Source organism: Corylus avellana, chromosome 7 (assembly GCF_965113065.1).
Source record: "Corylus avellana chromosome 7, dhCorAvel1.hap1.2, whole genome shotgun sequence".
NCBI classification, from domain to species: Eukaryota; Viridiplantae; Streptophyta; class Magnoliopsida; order Fagales; family Betulaceae; genus Corylus; species Corylus avellana.
In genome coordinates this window covers 13377695-13389691 of record NC_142496.1, presented here as the reverse complement: position 1 = coordinate 13389691, position 11997 = coordinate 13377695, and the positions used below count along the sequence as shown (strand labels likewise).

Below are 11997 nucleotides of genomic sequence, written 5' to 3'. Positions count from 1 at the left end.
ATTAACATATGCAAATTAAGAGGCTTGAATGTGCAACATTTGACGCTTATCAAAGTGCATGCATGTCTTTTATCTTTTGTTTGTCGAAGTTGGGCATGATATATAGCTTTTGCTTTGGCTTCGTATCATTCTTTGGCTTTGATCCAAAACACGAATGACCATTCAATCATGCTATTTCAAAATCAAGTGCATCCTCTCATCATCATCACATACATGGTGGATGAACTCATCATAAGTTGGTGTTGGCGGAGTCTCACCACTAAAAGATAACTGAAGTCATATCCAAAACAAACAAATTTTTTCATTAATTATCATCTATTTTTAATAGGAGTACAAAAGTTCACTTAAATAAATAAACGAACAAAACCCTAACCCTTGTATTACATGCTAAAAACTTAATTGCTTTAAAGACTTTACATTCATTTATCATATTTAGCCCTGTGGTGTTAAAAAATTATCCACCGTAATATTTGTTCCTCGTGACAAAAACTTCATGCAGATTGGTGGCTTAACCCCAGCTAGAGCAAGGATAGAAGCAGGCAAAGTCCATATCCCATCTCCACATATCAAACCAGAAGCTACTGCAGGCCCAAAAGCATCTGCCTTGGCCTTGTTTATTTTCTCCCACACGAACAATATTAAGCTTCCAACACACATATCAATGGCGAAATATGATCCTATATAGAAAGGTATTGCCATAGCCATTGGAAGTGGAATGAACTGTCGCCACTTCTTACCCGCTAAATCTCTAATAAAATTTATCAAAATGGCTGCACCAAAAAACACATAACAGAGTAGAAGGCAATTCCTTGGTAGACTTGAGAAGCCCTCTACTCCCAGCGAAGCCATGTTACGGTACACAATAGCATTCGGGGCAGGATATTGACTTCCAGGTACCCCAATGTCATCAAAGGCCTTGTAAAAGAGCCAAAAGACACAAGGGGAAATTATGCAACCCATTGCTGTGCCAATTAGTTGGCTCACAAACATGGAACGGGGTGAAGCAAGTGTCAAGTAGCCAGTCTTAAAGTCCATCATTAGGTCAGAGGCTGTTGAGACAATGTTCATCATAACCCCACAAGCTGCTAGCCCTGCAAGAACTCCACCATGAGAGGCACCAGCCCATGCTCCAATGATAAAGATGGCAAGCTTTCCATACGTGGATACTAGGGACCAATCAGTGAGCCCATAACCATATGCATTGCAGAAAGCCAATATGGGTGCAAATATGTACATGACCAATATGTAATACCACTTGAGCTGGTGAAAGATATGTGGAAGAGTGGCTGTAGAGATGGCAGCCAAAGCAACATAACCTCCAATGGAAAACCATGCTGGAATTTGATCTCTGAGAAAGAGTTGGGTTCGGCGCTTGTCATCATATGAAACCTGAGACCTCACATGATCAGAAGAATGGCCTGCAGTGGGGAGATCAGAGCTCACAACTTTTTGCCGAAACTGATGAGACAAACCTATGAAGGTTAGACTTAGAACCTTGACGAAGTTATATAGACCATCACCTAGGATCATGGCTATGGCGATAAATACCTGAATAAAGGATATAAATTAAAGTTTTCAACAAACAGAAAAGCCTTCTTGATGGATGAAAACATAGGTGGGAACTTACCTTGTAACCTTCAAGACCATGGAGACTGGTTTCGGGCAGGTCTGCAGAATACCAATCACCCTTTCTTTTTTCTATGAGAGGCCACATCACACCCCAGGAAAGAATCCCTCCAACCAGCACTGATATATTTATGATATAGGGACAAATCATTCCAACTCCAACATATGTTGCTGAGAAATCAAAATAAAATCTGCAGAACAATCAAGATTTCGCAGTAGGCACAACATGATCAATAAATGAGAACAAGGCTTAGGTGAAGCAAAATTTTTACCAAATGAAAATTCTTCTTTGCATAAAGTAAACTGAACTTTTATTAAGAGCAAACTGAAGGAATTATATATGTACTTGTATTTATATGCTTTGAGCCCTAATGAAGGGAAGCTTGCAAATCCACAATCGTCTCCAGCAGTATAGAACCATTGGAAGAAACCCCATAAAAAGCTGAAGCTGAAAAACTTGCCCAACTCTCTCACTTGCTTCCTGGAAAAATAGAATAAAAAAGAAAAGATATTCTAAATTTTCATACGGTCCCATTTAACTAGAAACCATTAACTGTTAGATACGTTACTTTGCTAGTTTGGCTCCTTGAGGAGTGTGGAAGCTGTTGATAAGATAAGCGGTTGCAGTACCACTTGGAAATGTGAGTCTGAAGTCTATGACCATAATCTGACACCAAACATCAAACACATCATTGGAGAAAAAGAGCACTATGACCACGTTAATTTCCTTGTGTTCGATAAACTTTTTTTTTTTTCCCCTTTTTTTTTAAAAAAAAATCTAATAAATGCCCAAGATTTCTTAAATGCTATATACCTTACGGAGAGGCACCACCGAGAAGAGTCCAAGAAAACTGGCAACAAAGAGAAAGCCGATTATCCATACTAATGATGGGTTTTTGAAATCATGAGTGTTTGTTGATAGTTTGGCAATGCGTTCACTCATTCCAAACAGATAAGTTCCAAAACCTCCTGTTAATAGACATCAATTAAAAGATGGAATTTTCAGTCTACCAGTTTGAGAAACATGAAATTTGTGCAACAATTTTAAACTATCTCCTTCATCCTGGTTTTCAGATTTTTCGACAATTAAACTAACATGTTTTTGAACAAGAAGACAAATAGAAGGGGTTATCACATACCACTGAAGGCGATGCCGGAGGAGGCGACAACACAGGTCTGGATGACGGTGTTTTCCTGCCTGGTGAAGGGCTGCTTCAACAAGCCGGACTTCCGAAGCAATTTGGTCCACGTCTTCACGAAGAAGAACCCCAATAGACCGGCGGAGACGTTGAGCGAAGGAATGATACCGGTGGTGAGGTTGAGCTTCATCACTATGAAGCTGAACAGTATGCTCACCACGAAGCTCACCACGAAGGCTCTCACCGTCAGCTGCTTCCTCCACGACGGCACCTCTTGGTTCTCGAACAGCCTCTCTACCGACAACTCTCCCAATTCTTCGAGCTTCCCGTTGTCGTGGTTAACATTTCGATCATCTTCCGGGTCGTAACCGTTCTCCTCCCTCCCATTTTGAGGCATCTTTTTTTCTCTCTCTGTATTCCGAGAAAATGGATTATGGAGTTGGAATATTCGGGAGTACGAAGGTGAATCTCTATTGTGTGAGAGAATCTCTTGGTGGGTGCCTTATATTTATAGTGGGATTTTTTTGTTCTGACGAAAGTGGCTAGAAATTACTTATTACCTCTCACATCAAGGCCTGGAATGACCGAAGGAGTGACGGATAAATGATGAATACTACGGTAATCGATTCGAGTCAGTAGAGTTAAATTTGATTTATTTATTTTTGGACACAAAAAGAAATTTTATTCAACCTACCTTAATATGTAACAAGTATCATTTAATATCTTTAGATTTTTCAAAAATTAATGTTAGGTTCTTAGGTTAATATAATAAAAATAAATAACTATTAAGAATATTAAAAAAAACATGAGATATGATACTTGACACTTATCGAAGTTAGTAGGAAAAATTTTCTTTTAAACTAGTTTGGAAGAAATTTCGGTCCTTTAATTTTTTAACAAATTAACACTAAAACTTAATTCAATGGCTCATTAATTTGTTCAACTTATCTATGTATAAGAATAAAGGTAAGATACAACGGTGTGGCCTTTAAGGGATTGCTTTATTGGCCGGATATTACGCCTTATGAAGTTGAGGTAATTTGTTCGAATCTTCATCTCCTATTTGTTGAGGAATAATCTCATATTACCTATGGACAAGAACTTGGGCATGTTTATATGAAATTAACAACCATCTCCTATAGATCCGGTTTTATGTGATGAGTTAGGCTAATGAATTTCTTTATGGTATCAGAACTTACTACAGGACGAATGAGGCTCGCACTACTTACCCCGTTACAAGGACCAGAAAAAATACTGGCCTGCACGTGAGGGAGGGTGTTAAGAAATAATCTCACATTACCTATGAACAAGACTTTGACCATGTTAAGGAATGTGCAACCATTTTTTATATAACCGGCTTTACGAGATGAGTTAAGCTTATAAATTCTTCACTATTTTCCTCCGCTTGTGCCTTTGGAGAGATGCTTGGTGCAAACATTAAAAAAAAAAACAAAAATTGATGTCACTATGGCTAAATAATCAACAATGACTTTTCAACCGTGAGGAGTATATCAGGAGACGAAAGAGTGGTTCATATGCTAGCAAAGAATAAACTCTCATTTATAGATGAAGTCAAGGTGATATTAATGTGATCATATTGTAATAGCTGAAGGCACCGTTGAATATCTATTTCATCAGTGCACGACTCTTCTAATTAGGCTATCAACACATGTATAAGAGATAAGATTATAGAGACTTGTTGGAGTGGCCACAGAAATGATCCAATATTTTATGTTAGTAAATATGATTTCTAGAAGGCTTATTATTTACATCAAACTGATGGTGATACGATGATATCACAGGTAGGTATGAACCTTATTCGAAATGTTTGAAGCTAGTTACCATAAATAGCTTTATTAAGTGGTGGCCCACCATCAAAATTATACATTTGAGTCGAGCCTAAAACTTTCTTGCTTTCGCACTATTAAATTGTCTTGATTTTTTTTGTTTTTGTTTTTGTAGTTATGTTCTTGGTCCCTTGGATATGTCAATGTCATGTATCTTGCAATCTTTATTTTAAGAAAAAAAAAATTAATACAGAGTGAACTAAGAAATAAAATCCGTACGGATTAGAATTATTTTTGCAGTGGGAACTAAATAAAAAAGAAATGGAAAAGGAAAAAGAACATCCGTGCTATGAAAATTAGATAGTAATAAAGATAGTTAACTATAGATGAGGTTAGTTAAAATAAAAGTGCTTCCAAGCTATGAAGTAGGGAATTTATTTCAATATAGTTTTTAAAAGTGTCTTTTAACATGTAAAAAATACACGCTTCGTAAAGTAAACACTACAAGCAATATGGTCTTTAGCGACCAAATAAATAGCAGCGACCCCAAAGTCGTCGCTATTGAGGGGTCATTACCGGCGACTTTTTTTAGTCGCCGCTAATGACCCATTAATAGCGGCGACTTTTAGGTCGCCGCTAATAGTGGACGCTTAAAACCAAAAAAAAATTTATTTAGCAGCAACAACAATAGCGGCGACTATAAGTCGCCGCTATTAAGCATCATTAGCGGCGACACCTGTCGCCGCTAATAATACACCAAACAGCGGTGACCTTAGGGTCGCCGCTGATGAGAGTCAACAGCGGCAACTCCTGGCGACTCTAAGGAGTCGCCGCTAATAAGTTGTCATTAGCGGCAACTCTACAGTCGCCGCTATTGACATAAGAAAAAATTAAAAAAAAAAAATTTTAAATAATTAGCGGCGATAATAGAGTCGCTGCTATTGAGGGGTCATTAGCGGCAACATTTGTAGTTGCCGCTAATGACCCCTCAATAGCGGCGACTTTTGGGTCGCCGCCATTGACCGGGGAAAAAAGTAATTAAAATTAATAGCGGCGACTTTTGGGTCGCCGCTATTGACACGGGAAAAGTTATTAAGATTAATTAGCGGCGACTTTTGATTTTAATTAGTAGCGGCGACTAAAAAAGATGCCGCCAATGACCCCTCAATAGCGGCGACTATTGGGTGGCCGCTATTGACAGGGGAAAAAGTAATTTTAATTAATTAGCGGCGACCCAAAAGTTGCCGCTATTAATGGGTCATTAGCGGCGACTAGAAAAGTTGCCGCTAATGACCCCTCAATAGCGGCGACTATTGGGTGGCCGCTATTGACACGGGAAAAAGTAATTTAAATTAATTAGCGGCGACCCAAAAGTTGCCGCTATTAATGGGTCATTAGCGGCGACTAGAAAAGTTGCCGCTAATGACCCCTCAATAGCGGCGACTATTGGGTGGCCGCTATTGACACGGGAAAAAGTAATTTAAATTAATTAGCGGCGACCCAAAAGTTGCCGCTATTAATGGGTCATTAGCGGCGACGTTTTTAGTGGCCGCTAATGACCCCTCAATAGCGGCAACCCAATAGTCGCCGCTATTTACACCTGAAAAAAATAAAATAAAATAAAAAAATAAAAATAAAAATAAAATTATAAATATTGGGGCGATGCTATTGATCCTACATATATAATAGAAAAAATTATTTACCAAAAATTCACCCCGAATCCTCCGATAATATGTCATTATTTCTTTTATATTAATTATTGGTGAATTTTTTCTATTTTTCTATTTTCTATTCTTATTTTATATAAAAAAATCAATATTTATTTTTTTCTTTTAAAGAAAACAAATTATCCTATTAATTATTATTGAAGTTTTCTATTTCTTATTCTTATTTAAACGTTTGATAGAACAATCGACCGATCTTGGTGAATTATTTCGATTGATCGTGATAGAATCAAATGATTGATCAAGCATCCGATCGATCCAGGTGAATTAGTTCAATTGATCGTGATATGATCAAATGATCGATCAAACATCGATCCTATGAATTAGTTCGATTGATCGTGATGGGGTCAAATGTTTGATCAAGCATCCAATCGATCCTGGTGAATTAGTTCGATTGATCGTGATAAGAACAAATGATTGATCGAACATCCGATTGATCCTAATGAATTAGTTCGATTGATCGTGATAGGATCAAACATCTGATCGAATCCTCCGATCGATCATAATGAATTAGTTCAATTGATCGTGATAGGATCAAACGATCGATCATAATGAATTAGTTCGATTGATCGTGATAGGATCAAATGTTCGGTCAAACATCTGATTGATCCTAATGAATTAGTTCGATTGATCGAGATAGAATCGAATGTCCGATCGATCCTACTGAATTAATTCAATTGATCGTGATAGGATCAAATTATCGATCAAACATCCGATCGATCCTACTAAATTAATTATATTGATCGTGATATGATCAAATGATCGATCAAGCATCCGATCACTCTTAATGAATTAGTTCGATTGATCGTGATATGATTAAATATTCGATCAAACATCCGATCGATCCTAGTGAATTAGTTTGATTGATTGTGATATAATCAATTGATAGATCAAACTGGATACAATTAAAGGTTCAATCGAATATTCAATTGAACTGTAAGCTTTTTACATTATCTTAGTGCCTTAGTTATATTGATTTTATATTATTTTTAAATTTTGTATTATTTTATAATTAATTATAAGATAAATATCAACTTAATGATCTTTATCATAAAAATTTATTAAACGAAAATTATTAGTTAATATTATAATAATAATAAAAAACATATTACAAGAGAAAATAAAGAAAAACAAAAATTAAAAAATTGTAAGTATAATTAAAAAAAAAAAAAATTGTAACTATATATATATAGGGCTCTGCCCGTTGCTCTGATGATTCATGATAACTCGACGGATCACACGGCCATCGTGCCGGCGACACATCATTCAAATTTCTGCCCTATCAACTTTCGATGGTAGGATAGAGGCCTACTATGGTGGTGACGGGTGATAGAGAATTAGGGTTCGTACCTGGTTGATCCTGCTAGTAGTCATATGCTTGTCTTAAAGATTAAGCCATACATGTGTAAGTATGAACTAATTCAGACTGTGAAACTGCGAATGGCTCATTAAATCAGTTAATATATATATATATATATATATATATATATATATAAAGGTGCTTAATTATTCTAAAAATATTGTAAGTATAATTAAAAAAAAAATAAAAAATCCTAAATAGCGGAGACCAATTTTGTTGCCGCTGATTATGCTCAATTTTTGCGCCAACAAGTGGCGCGCGCGGTGTCTGAAATTTTCGAACCAAAAATTTCAGACACTGTGTTTTTTCCCCCAAACCTCAAAAACACCAAAATCCCTCAAATTTCTGAAATTTCTGCCTCTCTCTCCCTCTCACTTACCTCCCTCATCACTCTCACTCTCAATCTCTCTCTCTCTCTCTCTCTCACTCCGGCGCTCGTCTCTCTCTCTCTGGCGCACTAAGCTGTCTCCGACAGCTCTCTCTCCGGCGCACCTTTGAATTGATGTATGTGATTAATGTCTTGCAGTGTGATTTTTGATTGCAGGCGATGGTTCCTTTTCAAGCGTTGCAGGCATTTGGAGTCTCTGTTGATGCCGTGTGCCCCGGTAAGAAGGCTGGCGATATCTGCCGCACTGCCGTTCATCAGTCTTCTGGTCATCAAGTCTCTCTCTCACTCTCTGTTATTTTTATTTTTCTCTGTTTTTGTATTTAAGTTTTTGGGTTCTTGTTCTATCAGATTTTTCATCTTCAAATTTCTGCCTTTTCTTGTCCTCTGCCATGTTCTCTTTGTTCTTGTATAAACCCCATTTGTAGAAATTTGTTTTTGGATGAATGAGCATCATTTTACTAAAACAAACTTACCACCTGTGAGACACAACTACCTACTGCTACTGCACACAAATTTACTACTGCTACAAACTGAGACCACCTTCTACAGACAAACAACAAACTACAAAGACATTAGAGACTCCTTCAAATCAAACTGATTAACAGCTTTATTTACATAGAATTCTATCTTGAAGCCCCGATCTGCAACACAGATTCCTATTTATTTCAGATTTCTTGAATTTCCCTGCACGCATTACTCGAGTCCTGATTTCCCAATCAGTCCTTTTGAGAATTTGCTCCTCTGTTTTCAGCACAATGCCCATCTCTTGAAATTCCCATTTGGAAATTGTACTGTGAGCTAATTTCAGCTGCCGCTAGCAAGAGAATGCATCTAATAAAAACTATTTACACTAAACATACATGAGGCTATGGTTTTTTGAGTGATTGTGTTGAATTTTTTTAGCTTTTTGGCTAAAGCTTGCTTTGGTGGTGTGACAGTGGAGAAGATGCATTTTTAATTTTTAATTTTTAATTTTTTTTATTTGGGATGGTGCGCTGGCTTTAGAATAAGTTGGGTCTTATGTGTTTTGGTCATCTATTGTGGATACGGTTAGTTGTCTAGTTATTAAAGTTTTAGTGGTATAATGGTGGTGTCTTACATAATTTTGATGTTGTGATATTGTGGATTTGGTGTTGCAGAAAAATATGTTGAGCGAAATGGCCATTAGGAATTCTGGTTTAATTGCTTTATTTGATGTGGATGGGACCCTTACTGCTCCAAGAAAGGTACCAATTTTCTTCTCTGATTCATTTTGCTTGCTAATTTTGTTCCATTGTATTGTTTATATTATTATGGTCACAGCAGCATAGGATATAGGTAAGCAAGTTGTTATTTCTTAGATTTATTGCATGGAAGTAACATTTCCATGTATCCGCTTGAAATTGTCTTTGATGCAATTTTTTCCACTCAAATGCTAGGTGGTCACTCCAATGCTGTTAGAATTCATGCGGGAACTTCGAAAGGTAATTGCTTAGCTATAAGAGCTAGGAACCCAAAATCTGTTTGATTATTCCATTTGTTTCAACATGATCTAAAAATATACTTTGGTTATTAACTTTCAAATGTATTTTTCATGTGAATATTCGTCATGAACCTTGACAATCAAGCATTATGTTTTCTATGGATTATAAATGAGTTTCAAGTCTAACCTTTATAAGCATTATCTGATTGGTTTTCAATAGTTCTCAAAATCAGGGCCAAATGCAGTTGTCTACTTCACAATTTTTCATATGTACATGACTATACTATTAAGTGTCTCTTTTCTCTTTGCAGTTATTGATGACTACGATTATGTATTTTCTGAGAATGGTCTTGTGGCTCATAAAGCATCTTATTAGTTGTTCTTCTGCGAGCCTATAGTAATAATGGATAGTGAGAATGGCTATGGGTGTAGGTTATAGAGTTGTATGGTAGACTAAAACTTTGTACAAAACATTTTCTAGCATACTATATTTATCAATTCCTTGTCCTGATGGATTGAAAATGTGCAGGAATTTATCAGTTTTACACTCCATTATATTGCTGACTTGGATATCCCTATAAAAAGGTTAGTGTTATGAAAGCCTAAATATGTTTGTGTATGTATTTTAAGCTTGGTAAGATTTCCTTTTTATAAATGTTTTTAGGGGAACATTTATAGAGTTTCGAAATTTCCAGCCTTAAATTCATGAGTAAATCCTGCACTTGGCTGCACTAGCTATCAATATTCTGTCAAAATTCCAGCAAACTGAATGCCAAGGAAATGCTAATATTCTCCTCTCAATCTTCATATTTTTCCACAGCCAAAATCCATATTTATTAATTTTTGCCTAGACCAAGGAAATGCTAAGCAACTGAAAGTTAGTTCATTCGGCTACAATTTCTTTTACGCATACAAGGAAGCTGTGGGAGAATTGCCTAACCCAAAACACTTAGCTTAGGTTATTGGAATAAAAACGTATTACCTAAACAGAATGAGGTAACCATAATCTATAATTAACTCTCCATATTCTTTATATTGTCTTTTCTCAAGTAAGCTACCGAATTGAACAAGGATGAAAGTTGGAAAAGATATCCTTACCGCCAAACATGCACATCATTTTTCAGTTTAATGGATCTCTTAAACCGGCATATAATGATTATAAAATAGAGCCCAAAATGGATTCTAAGGCAGCCAAGATAAATCTAAGTTCCACGAATATATGAATTTGTTTCCTGGTTTTGCGATCGATCGCACTTGGAGTGTGATCGATCGCAAAATATAAAAAACCTACTTGAAAACCTACTGGTACTGCGATCGATCGCACACGATTGTGCGATCGATCTCAAAATGTAGAAAACCTACTGACGTTGCGATCGATCGCACTCCAAGTGCGATCGATCGCAGATTTTTTATTTTTTAGGACCATTAGGGTCGACTTTGTGGACCCTAATGGTTAACTATCAGCGTCCACTTTAATTTGGACGCTGATAGTCAATTTTTTTTAACATTTTTTTGGACCATTAGCGTCCACAAAAGTGGACGCTAATGGTTGACTATCAGCGTCGACTACTTCCATCATCTTTAGGGTCAAAACATTGCGCCTTTTAGAGTCGATAAAGTGGACACTAAAAGTGATCATTAGGGTCGACTCTAAGTGGACGCTGATAGTTAATTTGCTTGAGAATTTTTTAGGACCATTAGGGTCGACAAAAGTCGACCCTAATGGTTAACTATCAGCGTTCACTTTGGTTTGGACGCTGATAGTTATTATTATTATTTTTTTTAAAGGACCATTAGGGTCGACAAAGTGGACCCTAATGGTTAACTAAAAGTGGACGCTAATGCTTGACTATTAGGGTCGACTTTTGCTTCCGTTTACATCATCTTTAGGGTCAAAACATTGCGACTTTTAGGGGCGATAAAGTAGACGCTAAAAGTGATCATTAGGGTCGACTTTTAAGTGGACCCTGATAATCAGACATTTGATCATTAGGGTCGGACTATTAGCGTCGACACCTTTAGGGTCGAAAAGTCGACGCTGTTGGCAACAGCGTCCACTTTAGGACCTTTAGGGGCGACTTTGAGTCGCCCCTAAAGACCTAATTTCTTGTAGTGCATATGCAATGCTTGCACCAACTTGTTTTAATGGTTTACCTATTATTCCTTTGCTTGATGAGATGAAGTCCTTTATTTTTTTTTGGACATAGTTTGTGCTCATAGGTGAGGACTCAAACCCTTCAATATATGTAAGGTTTGTTGCTCTTAGGGTCCACAATTCAAAGGCAAGCCTTGGATTGGGTGGTTTAGTTTGATTGACTTGGCATGAGTTTACTTTTGATTATAACCTTATTGTCCGGACGTCCCCAACATGTCATTATTTTGTGTTGTTGTTTCCCTCTTTTCACTTTTTGTAAGAAGTGAATCCTTGAATCCACTTGTCCTTTCCATATGCAATGCTTGCACCAACTTGTTTTAATGGTTTACCTATTATTCCTTTGCTTGATGAGATGA

General features: G+C 36.8%; 1 protein-coding gene across 2 annotated transcripts; it reads right to left on the bottom strand.

The window, feature by feature from the left end:
- Nucleotides 1–373: 373 nt before the first annotated feature.
- On the bottom strand, nucleotides 374–3216 carry LOC132184961 (putative metal-nicotianamine transporter YSL7). Of its 2 annotated transcripts, none has more exons than XM_059598760.2 (6): nucleotides 2766–3216; nucleotides 2441–2595; nucleotides 2196–2293; nucleotides 1973–2107; nucleotides 1628–1817; nucleotides 374–1548 (listed from the first exon to the last, which is right to left on the bottom strand). In XM_059598760.2, the coding sequence occupies exons 1-6, from the start codon at nucleotides 3160–3162 to the stop codon at nucleotides 433–435; spliced, it is 2091 nt and encodes a 696-aa protein (XP_059454743.2). In that variant the 5' UTR covers nucleotides 3163–3216; the 3' UTR covers nucleotides 374–432. The 2 variants fall into 2 exon arrangements, with proteins under 2 accessions (XP_059454743.2, XP_059454744.2); XM_059598761.2 differs by having other exon boundaries at nucleotides 374–1458.
- Between the last annotated feature and the right edge of the window lie 8781 nt (nucleotides 3217–11997).

Bases quoted from the DNA above. Each gene is read 5' to 3' on its own strand.
- LOC132184961 (XM_059598760.2), bottom strand. From the start codon at position 3,162: ATGCCTCAAAATGGGAGGGAGGAGAACGGTTACGACCCGGAAGATGAT. The intron at 2,596-2,765 runs GTATGTGATAAC...GTCTATTAACAG, and splicing joins CTCCGGCATCGCCTTCAGTG to GAGGTTTTGGAACTTATCTG. The intron at 1,549-1,627 runs GTAAGTTCCCAC...TCCTTTATTCAG, and splicing joins ATGGTCTTGAAGGTTACAAG to GTATTTATCGCCATAGCCAT.